The sequence below is a fragment of the Netta rufina genome (genome assembly GCF_964035555.1).
Source record: "Netta rufina genome assembly, chromosome: 4".
Classification (NCBI taxonomy): Eukaryota; Metazoa; Chordata; class Aves; order Anseriformes; family Anatidae; genus Netta; species Netta rufina.
In genome coordinates this window covers 31,176,753-31,196,213 of record NC_140127.1, presented here as the reverse complement: position 1 = coordinate 31,196,213, position 19,461 = coordinate 31,176,753, and the positions used below count along the sequence as shown (strand labels likewise).

The 19,461-nt window shown below is 36.8% G+C and overlaps 1 protein-coding gene across 1 annotated transcript; it reads right to left on the bottom strand.

Moving 5' to 3' along the window:
* Positions 1-5,639: 5,639 nt before the first annotated feature.
* On the bottom strand, positions 5,640-18,924 carry ASIC5 (acid sensing ion channel subunit family member 5; the record flags this gene model as incomplete). The annotated part of the gene is made up of 10 exons (XM_084286058.1): positions 5,640-5,863; positions 6,475-6,566; positions 8,994-9,162; positions 10,616-10,672; positions 11,337-11,484; positions 12,048-12,197; positions 13,173-13,292; positions 13,954-14,185; positions 15,946-16,252; positions 18,885-18,924. 10 exons carry the CDS (start codon positions 18,922-18,924, stop codon positions 5,640-5,642), a joined length of 1,539 nt encoding a protein of 512 aa, XP_084142184.1.
* Positions 18,925-19,461: the final 537 nt, after the last annotated feature.

Sequence of the window (19,461 nt, the reverse complement as noted above, 5' to 3'; positions counted from 1 at the left end):
CAATCCCTCCTTGAATGCCTATTTTCTAAGCCTTTGGTAAGGGAACGTATCGCTGTGCTTACATGGAGACTTACAACATGACATGACATGACTGAGACATGTCCAGCCTATGTTAATCTAGGTGTCCCCGACTTTAAACAACTGGTCAGGTTGAAAGTGGTTTTGAAAGTGTAATGGTTTGTTACTGTTTCTGGTGACTTTGACAGTGTGGGCTACAAATCTTTTTCATCAAGGACCCTGAAGTGTACTGTAAGTATACTGCATTTTCCAAGGCTCAGGGCCATTTCTTTGAAGGGAAACCCCAACATTAGCAAGGCAAAAATAGACACATTTGATCAGGCTTAATGAAGCAAAATGACACATTTTTCTAGAGGGAGAAGGGCTTCAGTATATGAATCTTGAAAGATCCACATGTGAATCTCTTTACCCTGTGCGGCTTGTAAAAACACTTCTTCAAAGCACTTATCCAAAAAGAGGTTTTAAAAATCACTATGACTGTGCCTGTACTGGGACAGGGGAAGGGTATGGAGCCCCTGCTAGGATGTTGGTTGTGTGTGCGGTGGGAAGGGCCATGCAGGAGTTTTTTCTCCTCAGAAGAAGCTGCCCTTTTATCTGTGAGGACTTCGTTGCTAGTGAGGGGTCAGCAAAGGTGAGCTTCTCCAGGTGGATGAAGGCACTTACAGAGCAAGAGAGTAACAGGACCAGGATGATCATAAGCAGCATCAACAAGATGTGATGCTAGTCCTAGATCCACAGCAGTATCCTGTTCATGTAGAGCTTATTGTTTATAAACCTATTCGTGTTTCAGCATCGCAATAAGTAATTGCTACAACACAAGCTTGAAGATGCTTCCTGTGTCCTGAGGTTTAATAAACACAGCAGCTGTTAGCCTGAGAACATGTTTAACTCAGGATAGAATTACAGCAACTCGATGTACCAAAGTTTATAGTATAATAAGGGATATTCTTCTAAAATACTGTGTAATTTGGCAGGCAGTATGAGTGAACCATTGTGGTTTATCTTGGCCTGGGCTTCTTAGAGTTGCATGATGATCCTTGGATTTCTAAAATATGGAGTAATCCCAGAGCATTCTGAACTGGAAAGGATCCATAAGAAACCAAGAGGCTGTATCATGCTGCCATGGTGCATTATTCAGGTGGGGAGGGCTTCCCTCCTGGAGTTCTACCAGCACCCGATCCACACACAGTGCAAAAAGTTGTATTAGGGTATTTTAGTGAGTGATTTTATTTAGTGAGTGATTTTATTTTATTATTTTAGTGAGTGATTTTATAGGGAAATTCAGCTCAGAGATGGTGAGGATTGAGGAGATTTTTCTTTGCACTTAACCAACAGTAGATCAGCTGGCTTGTATAAGCTCGTTAAGAGATCCAATAATCAGCTTACTCTGATGCAGAGGGGAGTTAGTTATATTTTTGTTTTGTTTACCTCAGAAATTCAAATACGCTATCACTCAGTTCAGGATGAGTAATATCAGGTTTGTCAGCAAATCCTTTGAAATACTTCTCAAGCTCATACATCATTAAAGAGAGGGAAATAAACTGGCTCAAGTTATACTGAGTAATTCCGTAATGGATGCTGAGAAACTGACTCCATGCACGAGAAGCCTGCTGAACAGGAGAAGCCTAAGGTAAGCGGGGCATCTACTGGTGAGACACTGCAATGAACTAACCTACTGTGTGAATGTCTGATCCAAAACCTTTACAGGCTGTTCTGTGCTCATTTTGCTTTGCCAGATAAGCAAGTGCCAGGCCTGCCTGCTGTGCTCTTTTGCCAAAATCATGCAGCTTCTCCTTGAGTAAATCCTTACTTTACTGTCACTCCTTTAGAGATGTCTGCCACATACATTGCAAGAGTAGTTGTGAATACAGTTAGAAGAAGAAAAGAAATGAGCCAATGAAACTTTTCAAAAGATGTAATGCAAGTCTCTAAGCATCTCCAACCATCCCCCAGCCCAATCTGTCACTGCAGAGTCTCTGTCTGTTAGATTATAAAGCTTTCTTCCTTGTACCAGGAGATACTTTGATACCCTGGTCTGCTGCCCAAGGGTGTGAAAAGCATAAGAAAACGCAAGAATACTATAGGGAGATAAAATCCAGATCAACCAAGCACAGGTTGTTATCCACACCACCCAAGTTGCCTTCCTCTATTGTTCGGAAAATGTTATATGCAACAGCATGATATTCTCCACAGTGTTAAATACCCGTTAATGACTTCTGCAGAAGTCATTTAAAAATGTTCCATTTTTATTTAACATGCAACATTTGGGGCCAGGTGGAGGGTGTCATCTTCAGGCTGACATGTTTATAGCTATAAAATTCTATGTTGCATCCCATTGTGCACATGAGACATTGATTTGGAGGGAACTCAAGTGGGCTTGCCCAGTCATGTCGTGTCATTAATTTCATTTATTTAACATTTTAGATTCAAACAGTCAGCATGTGAAAAGCTTGCTTCTTTGTACCGAGAGCATGCAGGTGTATTGCAAAAAGGAAACATGAACAAATAAGCAGCAGAATAATGCTAAATTATGAAAGAATTTGATCATGCTGTTAAATTACCTTGCTTATGTTGCCTTTGTAGATATACCACCTTTACTTATCCAGTAAAGTGACATCTTCTTTTAAGCCAACTTTAAATTCTTTTGTCTTTCTAGACCCACAGTCACAAGTTGAAATACAAAAGCACCCTTACTTCTGCTCTGCTGCACAGCACACATTTGCTATATTTAGCTGTGCCGAGGAATCAATTGCTTTATATAATCTCATCACAAGCCATTGTTGAAAAAGCATCCAAGTCTGTCACTTGACCTTGGGGAAAACACTGGTCTTTGTGTTTTCTTCAGGGCTTCTTCTGCTGCGTATGTTCGAAGAATCTGTAACCAAGAAGTGCTTTCAGCCATTCTTGTCCAAAAGTCAGTGGAGTAAGCAAAAGTAATCTTACTCCAGTACTTAGATCTTTGCTTAGTTAAACCTTCCCTTTCTGCAAACTGGCTTTTTTTTTTTTTTTTTTTCTCCTGATTCTTTAGCATGTTCTGTGGTTCATTTCATTTGAAATTTGGCACAGCAGAAACAATTCCAGTTTTATTTTGTTTATTCTTTGCAATACTAATTTTCTTTTATTTAGCCCTTATTTGCAGAAGCAAACAAGAAAAAGCATTGTGACTGAAAGCTGCAAAACACTTTGATCTCTACACAAAGTGTGTTAGATCACTGTTTAATCTGTCCCTTGCTTTTCTTTTTATCCAGACGCCAGATAATATCTGATTCCTACTCCTAAAAAGAGAATTTCTTCTGGCTCAGGAGTTCCACAGCTACAAACTGTTTAAGGCTGGGAGAAGTCTTTAGAGAACTATCACGGTACGTTCATTCTGTTCCTTCCACACTGACCAATATACACCTCGGACAGTGGGGTTAGATAGACCTGCCCTTATGGCTGCTGTTTCAAGTGTGCATGCACTGGGTAACAGGGAGCAGGGAAGTCCCAGCAGAAATGACAAATAAAAAATAACTGAGCAACAATCTGTATGTTAACCTTAAGGTGTCTCAAACCTGTGGTTACTGAGGAGTAAAATCAAGGCATCTCTTTCTAAGAAAGCAGAAACATTTAATTTGTTTCCTGAATTGCTTTTCCAGAGCTTATGTTCAAGGGAAGCTGTTGATGGCCAAATGGTAGCATTTTCATTACTTCATAATTAACATAATAAGAATAATAATAATTAAACAATAATTAACATAATAAGAACTTAGATGCTTAGCACGTCCATTTACTACTTTATTTACAGAAAATGATCTATTATTAGTTGTTGAAGTTGAGTGGATGGTGTGGAAGAATAGCACGGTTTATAGAGCATGGCTGTGGCAGACTGTACCTGGTGTTTCAGGCACAGAATTGGTGTGAGAGCAATAGAGCATGGGGAGCGGTGGTTCAGAAGGTATGGTGTTGTAGTCAGTGTGAGCTTTCTAATTGGACTTCAAATGCTTTGATTAGCAAAGTTAAGTCTGTACAGTGCTACTCTGAAGTATAGGCAACTATCAGTAGGCTTTTAAATAAAGTTACCTATTGCTCTCATATAGAGGTAATTGAACAGAAGTCAGTGCTTCAAATCAGGATAACCCTTTATCACATATTCTTAAATTCAGTCCTGGGTGCATTTTATATAAGACAGTTCTATGTCTACCTCTCCTAAAGGGTCTCCACCCGGGCTCTGGCACCTCCAAAAGCTCTGAGTCTCTGGCAAGATGCTTAGCCAAGTGTGGATTTGTTCAGAGCTGTATCCAGAGACACTATCTAGATAAATTCACTGTATACAGTATCTTCAATACATTTCTTTATCCTATTAACTTTCACAGTTTTCAGTGACTCTGAAGTTTACTAAAATGTACTTTAAAAGAAAAAAAAATACCACCCCACAGTAACTCCGCCAACCCGGTGCACACTTCCTGTTCTATGGTCTGTAGTGTGTTTGTGTGGGAATGGTATCTATTTACTCTACGTTATTGCACATCTTTGGAAGTTTATTTACTCACCAAAACCTTCTTTAAAAACAAGAGACTCTAAAGCACTGCTCCAAGGGCCCACACAGATGTAGGAAAGCACAGCAGCTTTTCTGGGGACTTTTAAATAAATAAACTTTCAGGAAGCCTGACTCAGCACTAAAGCCACTGAATTCTTACTGTCACTGATTTTAGTAAGACATAGATTAAGCCTTTAGTCTTAATTATCCTCTTTTATGACATTAAACGTTGAAATTTTGTTGTTCAGTCCTACTGAGCCTTCCTGAAGTTTTATTGCTTCCAGCAATGATAAACTCAGTCAATAGTCTATAAAATGTGGGGTCAGTAGTTTCATTGACATAATGAAGCAATCTTTTTGGCAATTAAATTAGAACTCTGCCATATATCATACAATTTTATGTCTATTAAAAATAATAGAAGGAAAACAGGTCTGTTTGTAGCCTCTAGAGTCCAACAACATGAACTTGGCCTATGTTTGCCCTCTTGCCATCTACCCAGATGCTCTAGGTTTCTCAGTTTTGTATTTATAGTAGTTGACAGATTCATGAGATTTTTAAAAATATTTTTGATGCATTTCTGACAGACAATGTACTGTAGCAGTTATTGTTATTAGGTGTATTTTGATAGGCAAATCTACAATATCCTTTGCTGGAACATGTAAACCTAGGAGCAAAGACTTTGTCGTTAATACAGAATCTGCTTTTTCAGCTTAGCAGTGCTACACCTTTATGGTGGTTAAGAAATCCCTTGTGTGTTAATCTGGCATGTGTATTATTTCTCCTCACTCGGAATACAGAAGATAAACTGGGTCAGAAATGCAAAATTGCATGGAATGTCAGTAACACTTGCTGTGCTATTAATAAAAATTGGTAATTTAAAATAAAATTTTAGGTAAAAATTACATTTTTCATTACATGACAAAGAAAGCAAGTGTTTCCAAAGTTCATTCTTTAAAAAATTGTCTAGCACAGTGACATGGCTCTAGGTGCTAAATGAAGCAGAAAGACTAAAGGAAGAGAGCCTTGGAAAATATTACTGTCTCCTTTACATCTTAAAAAGGCAGGAAAGTAGCAGAAATATTTAGTTTTGTGAGTCTACAAGCCACTAACATTCTTGTATTCCTGTATTTTTCTCCTTTTGTATTCCTGTATTTTTCTCCTTGTGTGTTGGTTGGTTCTGGAATGGATTATTCCATTGAGGCATTTCAGGAGCTTTCAGTAGAAGAAAGATGCACATCCAACAGAAATTAGTAAAAATATACTCAAGCAATTCTATGAGTGTAATCATACTGGCACCACAAAACAATCCAAGCTGGCCACCTACATCAGCTGTAATAGAAAGAAATAAACATACGTCATACTAAGTATTTGGTTTAGTCTAGCAAGCAAACAAAACTCTGCTAGTACTCAAGCACTAAATAAATTCAAAATACATAATCCATCACTTTAAGAAAACAGAATTAATATTCTTAAGAATGTTTGTGGGAAAAAGATGAATCTGTTTATTAAAATTCTAAATAAAGCAAGTACAACACAAAACTTCCTACGGTGGAATATGTGCTTAAAAAATCTCCTGCTTCTTTTTCTGTTAAGCTATTCTCTTGCCTCTCCTCCCTATGTTTTCCCTCTCCCCTTTAAATCCCAGAAGCTTCCCTATGCTTACAGTTCAGTATGTTGTGTAGCCATAAATTAGTGCAGAATTTAATTACTACTCTCCACTGCAGGTCATTTAATGGTATGGCAGGAGACCATATCAAAAATGAGCATGAAGCAAACATGATCATTACCATTGTAATATCAAAGTCATTGTTTTTTGTTTATAAACCCAGATAGCCTATGACTTTGGAGAGGAGAAAATAATATCTATTTTTATGTATTTATTATTATTATTTTAGATTAAGTATTGATGAGCAATAAATAAACGTCACGCATTCACTTACCAAGCAACTCAGATACAGACAAGGCCTTCTGCTGCTGAGTTATTTTGTAGCTCAGATCATGGTACTTAATGTCAATAAGCACAAGGTTCTGCCTAATGACAAGCACATACAATATTACATGACACAGCCAGGAGTGCTGTTTGGTTTTACCAACATCCATCAGTATGAACTGCCTACATGGAGAGTGATGTATCTTTTAAAGAGCAATCCACTAAGAGGTATAAAAATTAGTTAGATGACTGAAAAACAATGTTTCCTAATACTGACAGTTGTAAAAGGATCTCATTGGAGGAGTTGATCTCCAGACTATGTTAAAAGAACAACTCAGCACTACTGAGATAAAATCCTAAAGGGTCACAGAGATAAGCTTAAGTGGAAGTGCCAAGCATCCTGAACTACAGCAGATACACTGCTTGGAAATGTAGTCTAATATAGCCTGTCATTTATGTGCAAATGCAGATTTAATCCTGATGATCTCAGTGACAGTGTTTGTGCAGAAAAGCCCTTGTCCTATACTCAGATGCTTAGTTCTTCCCTCTGCTAAAAGCTTTTCTTACTTGCCTGCTGCAAAAGTGGAAGAGCAGGCAAATCTTTGGTGGAGCAGGATCTGGAATGATTCAGCGAGAATAAAGAGCTCATCTTTGTGATATCGTGACTACTGAAAGAGTCAGCGTAGCTGCTAAATAGAAGATAAACATAGCAGTAGAGGAATAAAACAGACACAAAAACTGATTGCATAAATAATGTCATATCCTTTAAGAATAAAAGTAGTGTTTATTCAGAAGTGTAAACAGCTACAGATTTTGAGGTTGAAAATGATAATGAGCTTATTAATTTGATATTCACTGAAAATGCAGTATTGGTCATATAAAATGACTTCCATTTCTTTACGTGATAATTCTAAAATGTAGGTAACATTGGGTAATAAAAATAATCCTACTTTCATGGGTTTTTACTGTAAGACCTCCTACAATTGTCATAGGGTTCCTAGTAGTTCTACCCAGTAAGGTAGTAAATAGTTAACTTTTCCCTTCTTAAATTTTCAGAAATTAATCAGTGTCTGTGTTTTACAGTTGTATGTACTTTTTAATATGTGGGCAGGATTCCTATTGGTTAAGGCTTGGTAACAGGAGAATGTTCTGTATTTTCTCTTGCCTAATTAAATAATTGCTGGGCTGTGCATGATGTTTACATACAATAAAATAATCAACAAAGATAAAATGTTCTCAAAGGATTAGTATCTTTTGCATATAATAATAGGTTTAATTTTCATAATACTCATATAGTTCCTGTTCATATATAAATATATGGAAGCATTTGCAGACTGATGGCTTCAAGAGTGAGAAAACTGAAGTCACTGAAACAATGAAATGAAATACTCAGAGATATTTCATTAGCCAGATTTTCTACGGTTCTTTGTAAATATATTTGAATCCGTGAATATTATTGGTTCATGTAGCATTTGTGTTAATACTTATGTGCACAAGTAACATCTACCTCTGTGAGTATGAGGTAATTTGGACTACAAAACTGTATTGAAACTTCTCTTCGAGAAGTATCTTTCTAGCAGAAAATTATGGAAATCATTCTATTGGGTATTTAATGCATGCATTTTCAAGGAAATTCAGTATCAATTTATTATACTGTAAGCGTGAGGTATGTATGCTTTATTAAATCATAAGTATATATGATAATTCTTCCACGAATTTAAAGGTATTCAGATTGTGTTATCTTAGTGCTACTACTGAACAACACAGCTCTGTGCATAACTTAATTTATAACATAATTTACGAGATAAATGTGCAGTCAGTACCGTAGAGACATATTTTTACACTAGAAGGTCTCTTCTTTGGGTATAGTCCTACTTTGTTGTTGTTGTTGTTTGGTAGGTAGCATTTTCAGTCACACTGATGGAACCATCTTATTTTGCTACCTTATGAGAATATTTCATCAAATATTTTCTAAATATTTTTTATAATGTAAATGGTATCAATAGATTTTACTAGCAATAGAAAAGAATGTTAAACTTGTGACATTTTTGCCACAATAAAACCTAGCTCTTTTTCTGGTAATGCATTGAGAGAAAGAAGGACTTTATCTAGCATCTATTTGGGTTATTCACTGACTTCAGTTGTGAAAAATCTGTCTTCTTTGTTGGGTGGATTGCTCGTGTGGGTTGTGAATAGGTTTGATAACCCTGATCTTTCTTTATACCTAATTGCAAAGAGTGATTAAAAATAACACAAAAGGTAGCATAGAACATTACTTTCCAACTGAAGTATAAATTTTATGTTATCCACAGGTCTTAGATGTATCTCAGTATAGTTTAGACCTACATGAACGTGTATAAATCCTAAACTAATCTCTTAGACAAGATTGGTCACCTCAGAGACAACATGTTGAATACCACACACTTCAGAGTATATTTTTAAAAGGTCACATTTACATCATACACTCTGTTCACACACTTAGATATAATGGATTATTTCCTTATTAGACAAAGCATTAAGCAAGATTACCTGATGTATTCTGGGCTTTTCTTCAGTTTTGCAGAAATGAATTTTATGGCATTTTCTCCTCCAAAACTTGAATAGGTGACAGTGGTAGGATATTCCATTTCTTCACAAGGGGCAGGGCAAGTGGAATTGTGAGTTCCTACTGTACACAATCCTTTTATCTCTATATCAGCTGAAATTTCAGGAGAAAGAACTTGCATAATGTTTCTGAAACAGCACACATTGTTAAGACTTTTCTTAACCTTACAAAATGACTTTAATAAAGACTTTGATTAATTATCCTTAGAAAGGTTGGTGCATACTAGTTTGAAGGAAGAAACATGCATTTGTAAAAGGCACTTAGGTAGCTGGAGCACAATATTAAGGGTTGAAATTTTTGGTTTTGATTTGTTCCCCCTTTCAATGCTCCCCTACAGAAATTCAGCACCTTCAAGTCTTTTCACCTTCACTAGGACTTTAGGACCTTACTCTTTCTCATCCATGATTTATCAGTAGGATAGATCATACAGAGGGTTGCCCATGTTCTGTGCTAGCCTTCTGGTTGCATACTTCAGTTTATAATCCTTGGTCTTGATGTTTGCCTAGCTCCTTTCAATGCACAGGAGTAGGTGCCAGAGCAGTGCCAGCAGTAATTTACTGTCATCTGACAATTTCACAAAAGTTTTGCTAAACTGAGCTTGCTTAACCCCCCTTCCCCTGTTCTTTGACTTTGGGCTTAAGACAGCTGATGGAGATCCTTCTGTTTTCTCAAATACTAAACAGATATCACACAATTCTGCAGGTGTGGCTGCTCTGGGAGGCCATTGTTCTGACAAGGCTCTAACAGAAAGAAATCACTGAGGGAATCTGGAAAAGCTGCAGAAAATCAATGTAGAAAAAAAAAAAAAAAAAAAAAAAAAAAAAAAAAAAAGGTAAGGCATAAATACTTCCTGAAGCAAAAACTGTAACCTAAAGACGTCCACTCTGAGGTGAGTACCATAATCTCCTGCCTGTGGTGCTCGGTTTTCCCTGGGGTGGTGGCAGCTGCTGTGCCTTCCCTCTGCATGTGGGCTTCTCATGTTTGCATGCTGGGGGACAGGAAGTATCTCAGCCTGTTAGGTGACAATTTGAAGCACTCCCTTCCTCCAGAAATAAACTCGGTAATCTACATGGCTTCCTAATTGTCCAGTCCTTTGGGAAGAGAAAGTCACATCACATAGCTGAATCCATAAGAATTAAAAAGGAGGCTTTCCGAAATTCATGAAAAGTTACTTCTCAGATTATCACTCACAGTATTTTCCAGGAAGTCTGCTGTAGTGACTTAAGAATTTCATATCTACTGGGTGTAGATTATTTGCTCATGAAAAGAATTGTATTTGAAGCATTTTGAAAATGTATGATTCACTTCATTTTTATTTTTATCTTTTTAATTATAGAATATAATATAGAATATATAATAATATAGAAGTCCAGTGATTTAGTGTTATTTTTTCATCACTTACCAAGCTTTTTATTACTGTGTCTGATCTCTATTTTCAGTCTTAAATGAACTGGGATGTACTCCATTACTACTTTTGGTATTTTAACTGATATTTTCTACTGTTTGGAATTGGCTTAGAAAATATGAATATGAAATTAATACTTACAGACTGCAGGATAAACACAATTGTAAAACTTCAGCAAATCACATTCGGTTCCATTGCCTTAAGAATAAACAAGTAACTTTAGAACTTAAATCAACAATCTAGCTCTTAGATCTGTATGTGTTAAACTGAAAAATAATGTCATCAAAGCCTAGACACCACTTTGTGCTTCTCTTTATACAACTGAGAAAACAATTCAGTAGGGCACAGTGCAGTTATGCCACAAGGGGTACATAGCAATAGAAGACAATAGACTAAACCAAGAGGCTCACTGGAGGACTGAACATTATTATTAGGCATGCCAGCTAGAACTGCCTTTAAGGCTGTGGCTCACTCTTTGTATTATCTTGCTAAGAAATTTCTGTCTTAGTAGTGAAAATACAAAATAGGTAGATGTAATTTATGATTACACCCCACATGTTTCAGCAAAGGTTTTAAACTTCGTGGAGGATTACTCAGATACCAACTTGTCTCACAGCCGTGAGGAATAATCTTTTTCAAGATTTTTGGTGTGTATCCTAAAAATAGCTAATGGACAGATGCCAAGTCTAGAGTTGAACAAATATCTTGCTGCTTTTCTCTGAATTAAAAAAAAAAAAATGAGTAAATTAAATAATCCCAGTTGTAAATATCCCACAAAGATGTACCCTGTCTCCTTTGCCATTCAATAATGAGTTAGTTCTCCTAGCAAGATGATAGAGCATATGGTAGTCCTAAGAAATACCTGGCAGAATGAAAGGCAAACAGCCACACCAGTCCTGTATGTACCGGGCCTTGCATTCTTGCAAACAGCCATTTGTACTATAAGTATTCTGGTACTGAAGCTTTATATCAGGCTTGCACTCTCCCCATGGGTATTCTTGGATAATTGACTGTAAAGTAATAATAACAGAATACATAAATTTCTCTTTTAATTTAGATATCGCTTTATCACATTTTACAGTGCTAAAGGAAGCCTGTTTGAGACATAAGCAGTAATACTGTGATTTAATTGGAGGTGATTACAGTTTGTGCTTTTATAATTAAAATCATCTCTGTTCTCACACAGCAAAACCAGGACCTGATCAGACAGCCTAGTGCAGCAGGATAGTCTTCTCTGGTTGTATCAGGAAAGGACTGTCAGGAATCTGATACAAATTTAGCTGTGATGTAACATATTGATGCTACTGCCCTATCTTTGTATTGTTATGTCAGTGAGACTGTGAGAGGTTAACTTGAATAAAAGCAGATTAGGCAGACCATTGATATCCTGGAAAAAAAAAAATCAGGCTTGTTGGTGGGTTTTTTATATAGCTGGTGGAAATGTTATTCTTAGGACTCCCTGTGGCATGATAAATATTAAATAACTGCAAATGTTTGTAATTTATTTCCATGCCTCGGAAGAGATTAGCAATGGTACAGACTAATATTTCCACCTGATGGATAAGGTGCTTACCTTCAGCTGGCGGATTGCAACCTGTGCATGCATGCCGACTGGTGTTAATAAACCTAAACCATCAAAGCGTGGAACCTCTTTGGGTGAATGGATAACGAAAGTGATGCCAGCATCAGTATAACCAAGGGCAGGATCATCAGTGAATTGCTCCTGATACAAAAAGAAGTATTGTAAATAGTTTTGGTTTTGCTTATGCTCTGAAGGTTAAGCTATATTTAAAATGGTGCTGCTTTATTAGTATTATTATTATTTGGTCTTATTTCCCTTGTTACACCTTCAGCAATTTACAGGAAAATGTAGAAGTAAGCTGACTTGAATTTTCATCATTAACTTTGTAGGTTTCCTTCCAGTTACCCTAAATTTTAGTGTGTTTTGTTTTTTTTTTTTTTTTCTTCCTTCTGTCCTCTCCCACTTTCAAAAGCAAGAAAGCATGGATGAACCTTCTTCATAACTTGGAAATTCACTTCTTTTACTTTCAATGTTTCAGCAAGCTTAATTCCATGTTTCAGCAAGCTTTCTATTACCCTCTTGAGAACCTGTCACTCCTCTCCCCTATAGTTGCTAGAGAGCAAAAATTAATGTCTAACTCTTAAAATTCTAGGTTTTAGTTTTCTTCCCTGATCTCATAAGGTGATATTCCCTGAGCTTACTGTGTTTTGTGATCAAAAACAATCCTAGCAAGGTCTTTACAGTGCAAAGACCAGATCATAGCTGACAAGAGACACTTCAGATGCTGCTGAAAAAAAAATCAGTACTACTTAGAAATTGGCATCATGTGACCTTCCCTAGTGGATCTCTTACTGAGATAGAGATGTTATCCTGAATTGTTTGTATAAAATTAAATTATTTTTCTGATGATACTTTTCAGCTGTAGGTGAATTGTGTTGATATATGTATATATGCTCGCTTGCAACTTTCTACATCATTTGTTTTGGGGACACAGTCAATAGCTATTCAGAGTTTTTATACTAGTTTTGGGTCTTTCCTTCAAAATATGCTTTTACTTATGAACAGTCTTGAAAAATAATTTTGTGCATGGAATTCTGAAGGTCTGTGTAAAACAAAAAATCTGCTGATCTATGAATTATTACATGATTTTGTATATAATCATTGGTATATCTGTACCTGTTGGACATCAAAAAGTAAACGTAAGCCTCTTCCAGACAAACTCACACTTCTTGCTGGAAGACCATTGTAATTAAAAGTAAAGCAGTTTCCATATTCAGTGAAAACATGTTCAAAATCCTTCAATAAAGGAAAATAGGGAAGTGTAAAATTAAAAAAAAAAAAAAATCACTTAAAATTTCATTAATTTCACAATGTAATAGATGGACTAGTGTTTTTTGGTTTAGTATCCCCCCACCCCCCAAGGCAGTGCAAAGAATAAGGCTAACCTGCAAGAATATGGGACCAATTTTTCTGTCCACGTATTCTATTGAAGTTGGGAGTTGTTGTATGGCAGAACTGAGACACAAATAAGAGGATCATATTTTTTCGTTGCTGCTGCAGGACTAATTACATCAGTTAAGTGCAATGCAACCATGTTGTGCAAAAAAACTCCATTCACACTGATGTTGGTTATAGGCCATTTATGGGAAAGGTTGCTGAATGAAGCCTGGAGGCATGACAGTTTTCAAAGGCTGCTATTTATGCAGGCGTGGGACTAGGCGGAGAGCAACTTAAACTGAAATTCCATGTTACAGCTCAGGTAGGCCAGCGGGCTGCCTCTGTGGTCACTGGGGTTGCTCCTCAGGGTCATTTAGAGCAGGATGTTTTCTCTCAATTGACCAACTGTGAAGGGAAGGCAGGGGGAGTAGCTGGGAAAACCAGGTGTCTGAAGTTGAGTGGTAAGAATACATCCCCTTCCCCTCCATGCTTCTGATGTAATAAAAGGAAAAATATTTACCTCTGGGTGACATGTCTTTCCAAAGAATTCACATTCTAGCAATGTGCTGTGGTTTAGATAAAACCCATTTTTCCTTGTAAACTCTTTAATGCTGAAGTTCTGGTTTCCAAGAAGAAAATCATTTATCTCTTGAGAAAATTTGTCTTCCATAGAAAATTTCTGGACAACTCCAGACACGATGTTCCAAAGGAGAAAAATGATTTGGAGATTGCTTACTGCATGAGCTTGAAACCTGTCAGTGCGAAGGAAAAAGAATGGCTTGGAGTTCTGCAGAGTTACAGGACTGATCTCAGTGCTCTCACCAAACCCATGACATGTTTTGTCGCCTGCTCGCTAACTGCATGTGATTCTTGCCCACCATGCTTGCACTTGCACTATAACATGGATAACCAATATAGTCTCCATTTCTAGGAAAAGGTTATCTTCCAAACAAGAAAGCAGGAAAGGAACCCCTTTCCAGGGTTATTCTAGAAACATTTTTGTTGTGTGTGGTTATTTAATAAATAAAAATTAAAATGGTCATCTGCATAAGCCAGCTGCCAGATTTCTAGAGCTGAAGAAAAGCTGGACAATTGCATTTACATGAGAAGAATAAATGTAGCTGGAAGGAGCTGTTCCTTTGGGGCGGGAGGGAGCAAGAAAAAAAAAAAAAAGCTGTGTTTTCCTGATGTCACTGAAGACCTTTTCTGAATTAAATAAAGGGTTCAGAGAACTGTTACGGTAAGTTTAATTTCAAAATACTGAAAAGAAAATAAAACCTAAGAAAATGGCAATACCATGTTCTTTAGAATCACTATTTTACATAATCCTATTTTACAAAACATATTAATGTATTTGTACAATGGATCTTAATGCAGAAGCATAAGAAAGATCAGTAGGAACAGCTCTTCAACTGAATTTGAGTCAAAAAATAAAGGCAGAGGTAGAGCTGTGCCTCTTTGTTCCACCAGCAAAGAAAACTGTCGCTAAAAACAGGAGAAAAGGATAAGCACGATGTGAACAACAGATGGATATAGCAGCAAACTGCCTCATAGGCAGATAACTGCTGTGCTCGGGAGCTGTTTGCTCGCAATGTGTTGCCACTATAGATGCAAGAAGTGAGAGGTTTTTATAATACACACTGTACTCTACCTGCAGTGTATGTTCTACAGAATAACCCAAAATGGCTTTACACGGGGCAATGGGAAAGAAAAATAGTGAGGTGGAAAGGCTTCAGCTATCTGGGACTTGGACTTGTGGTTGATTCTGCCAACAAGAGGTAGAAGATCTCACAACTTACATTGTTTTCCTGAGAATGCTAAGATTTCTCCATTACTAAAACAGTTGTTAAATTACATATTTGCTCTAAAAATCAGGCAGTGGTTTTGCTGCATTATTTTCAAAGTGGTTGCATCTGAATCCTGGCCAGTATCTTAAACTGTAGAAACCTGTAGTGAAGTTTTTGCTTAGATATGACTTTCAAACTCGCCAAGTGCTTTCCTCCTACAACTCCCACTGACATCAGCTCGAACCATAAAGGCGCTGAGCACCTCTGCGGAAAAATAACTGCTTTGACTAAGGTTTCTACATTTGCATGAGGTTTTGTTCAAACCTCTCTATTTGCAAATGTTGTGTTTTATTTTTAACTTGGGTATGACTGACTGTGCCTTAGTTACGCTATAGAAGGAACACTCGAGGTTTATGATTATACACAGAAGAATAATGCCAGAGATGACTTTATACTCCCCCTTACTTCTTGAATCTTAAAAATCTGTGGTGCAGCTCCTCATTTGATGAAAGGGAAAGGATAAAGACAACCTCCCTTGATTCTCATGTTTTTCTCCTCAGTTAAATCTCATGTGGTGGTGTGAAAGACAGACCCCTTGGAGCCGCATTTTTTTTTGGTTTTGTTTTATGTGATTTGTTCAAAAAAGCTGTGGATCCCAATTCCTTTATGTTAGCCAGAAAAAGAGGTGTTGCCTCTCAATAGTGAACAACAAACACAACTTTTACCTGTTCAAGTTGCAAAAAGTCACAGCAGGGAATTTGACGTTTTCCACGTACTGAACTACCACCGTAGTTGTGGTTGGCCAGCTGAAGTAATAGGTAAAGCGACTGCAGATTTGCCAAATGACGATGCTAAGACAGCCTGTGACCACTAACAGCCACAGCCCTCTGTGTGTCCGGCTTCGCCTTCGGACAATATTTTGCACTCCATGAAATGAAGTGGATGAGGCGAACTCCTGGTGATACCTCTTTCTGTCTTCCAAACATGGCTGCAGTTTCTTTATTAAGTACAATCGTATCTTTTCCAATTTTCCTTAATATTGAACAAAATGAAAACACATTTTTTTAAATTAACATTTAAATGGCACTTTGGAGAGGAAACTAATTCTAGTATTGGAAAGCATCTTTAAGAGCTGTAAATTCTCTCTTTGATTAGTGAGCTTCCTTCTACGAATGGTTTAGAGCCCTGGAAGTCTTGTGTGCTAGATTAACTCTCTTATCTGCCTGAGAACAGACTATACCTTGCAATATTTTATGTATACATATTCTTAAACATATTAATATTAATGAGGAATTCCACCTCTATGGAATTTTTTTTCTTTTGACATACCTCATTAATCTAAAACCACAGGATGCTGTGAAACTGTAAAAAGCTAAGCATCTGATTATTACAGTAGCATCCTAATGAACTCCTGGCCCTTCATGCTTGCTCTAAGAAATAAGGTAAAAAGGGAATTACATATTTTTCAGGCTTTTACTATTCCGTTATTGAAACTCTGGGCAAAATTTTAAAGGTTACAGGTTCAAAGGGAACTCTACTATATTCCTTGGGTTTATATGAGTAAACTTTAGAGTATGGCACGTCTTGTAGGATGAACATACACACTTCATCAGACTGATTTACTAGAGGCTGTTCCAGTTGGGCAAAGGAATGAAGGGATGCACAATTCATCTGCTATTGCAATCATGACCACATTAACACTGGGATTTTTTTTTTGTCCTATGTGCAGACTGTGATAATTAAATCCCAGGTGGGTTTGGATTTCAAAGTGTTTCCAAAAGAAAATATATGTATATTTGATGCTTCATATGAGAACTTTGATCAGTATGATTTACTCTAACTTCTTTTAATCATCAAACAGCTGCTTCTGCTGGAAAACTGATCAGAAGTTTTTCTTCTAGCTCTAGTGACTGTTAGATCCCTTTGGAAAGCTGTTCAGCCATGGGTGCTTTTGTACTTCACATTGTAATAGAGGGAAAATGATTAGGAGCTATGTCTTTTGTGCAGACTATAATGTTGGTCCAAGAAGTACAGGTAGAACAAATTTTATAAAACAGATATAGATGCTGGCAACTATTTTCAGGATCTGAAGATGTAGTTTTTCTTTAATCATTCATTTTTGGTCTCAGTCTGGTTCTCCGAAAATGAGCAATGACTTCAGTGACTTAAAATGATTTTACAATGTCACTAAACAATTATTTCAGTAATAGCTTCTCAGATTCTTTCTGTTGCAAGCTAGATGTTTCTTTCTAACACTTTTTCTTATTGTTATAATAGAATGGTTATTCCAGGTTTCAATTAATGAATGGTAAAGTAATACATCTATATAATGTCAATGAGTGTAATCTTATAAATAATTAGCCCTTCATCTTATGCTCTATAAAATTAGGTCATGTGTATCTGGGCTAAGGTTGTGTATCCAACACAGTTGAACTAGCTGTGACTAGGTGAGTTAGAGTATCCAAGCTGGTACTAGATAGAAAGACCTTAGGCATACATTAGACCTTAGACAATCGGACAATAAGGTCTTGAGAGAGACATCTTCTTTTGTACTCTACAAAGTACATTTAGTGCAGGCACTCAGATAAAAAAAATAATAATTGTCAGATATATGGATAAAAACAATTTCAAAAAAGGATCTAAAGGTTAAAGGATGCATAAAAAAAAATAAATGAGAAAAATCCAGGTTCAGGAGAAAACCACGTTTCAGTGTAGGCAAGTATGGAACATGCATCTAAGAACAAGCAGGGTAGACTATACATTCACGATGGGCTGTAGGTGCTTTGCCTCAGAAAACACTGATTGCTGAAGAATCCCCAAGAACTGTGATTTTTTAGTCAGATGAACCTGATTTCCTAGTCCAGTGTTTTTACAGGAGAAATGAGTTCCCTGTATATATAACCCAGGGATATGTGTCCAGGGACATGCTATTTTAAGTTTGCCTAAAAACTTCAGAAATTCACAGTATCTTTACATTCAACTTAGTGTTAACATAAAGAAGGTTTTTTCAACTTCAGTAAGTAGGTAATTGATTACTACTTGTATAGGAAACTGATAGGTAATAATAAGTTATTTTGACCCAGTGGGAGAAAAAGATATAAAAGAACTGGAAGCTAAGCTCTTGTACAACAGAAATAAAGTAGAACATTTTTATTTTTACATTCCCAATGGTAAATTGTGATTGGATTTTCATTAATGAACTTGTTAAAAAGGAACAGCTTTGTGAAAGATAGCTCAACTTCAGCTAGAGCTCTTACCTGAAAGGGGTGATTTCAGGAAGGTTACATGTGACTTCTGTCTATGCAAAGGTTAGTTAGTCCAGATAGTTTCAGGATTTCCTTTTTGCCTTAATCTAAAAATCATTAAAGTATGGCATCATTCAGAAAAGTCATTGCCTAGTTAAAGCTCTGTTAATTTTATTCTAAATGCAGGACAAATAACTAGAGAGTTTCCCTCATGTCCTAAATGTAACACTATCTCTGCAAGCTCTTTTTCATCTCTCCCTTCTTCTTTATATCTTGAAAGATGTACATTACTGCTATTTTTGGACAAGGTTCCAAGAGAAGAGAGACACCTTTTCTTGTTCTGTTTGTCAATCCTGAAAAAAAAACTACCAAAATGTAACACTTTTGGTAAGGCACTCTAATATGTCTAAGTTACATACCTTTAGCATCCAATTGAGTGAATCTCCCCAGTTGGTCCATGAGGCTCTGCTTATTTCAGTAAGGAAGTAAAGGATACAGTAAGCTGGTTTATCACTGTGATCATTGCTAGCTAATGGCTTTTATAGAAAACTAAATGGGAGGTGATACTCGATGACACATAGCACTGGGCAATTTACCTGCCGGGGTTGCTATGTTTTGCCTTTAAATAACTTGGTCTGCAAAGTACAAGAGAAGATTAGTTTTATGACAGGATCAGATGTTCAAGTACTTATGATACCAATAATAATAGAAGTGCAGACTTCTGTCTTGTTGCATCAGCGTGCAAATTATTTTTTTCAGAATTTTTCCTTTTATTTCAGAAAGATCAATCATCTTCACTAAGGTACTGTGCTGTTCAGAACTGAATAAACAATCTTTAAGTAGATAGGAACCCTTTCCCTGGAGGGCAATGAATGTTTGCCACTGGGTTCCCACCAGCTATAGGGTGGAGTTCACCCTAGCTTTGAATAGCTGTCCTCATAACCACCTCCAGATTTTACATTCGTGTGGGCTTTAGCAAGAAATGGGCTGTTATTC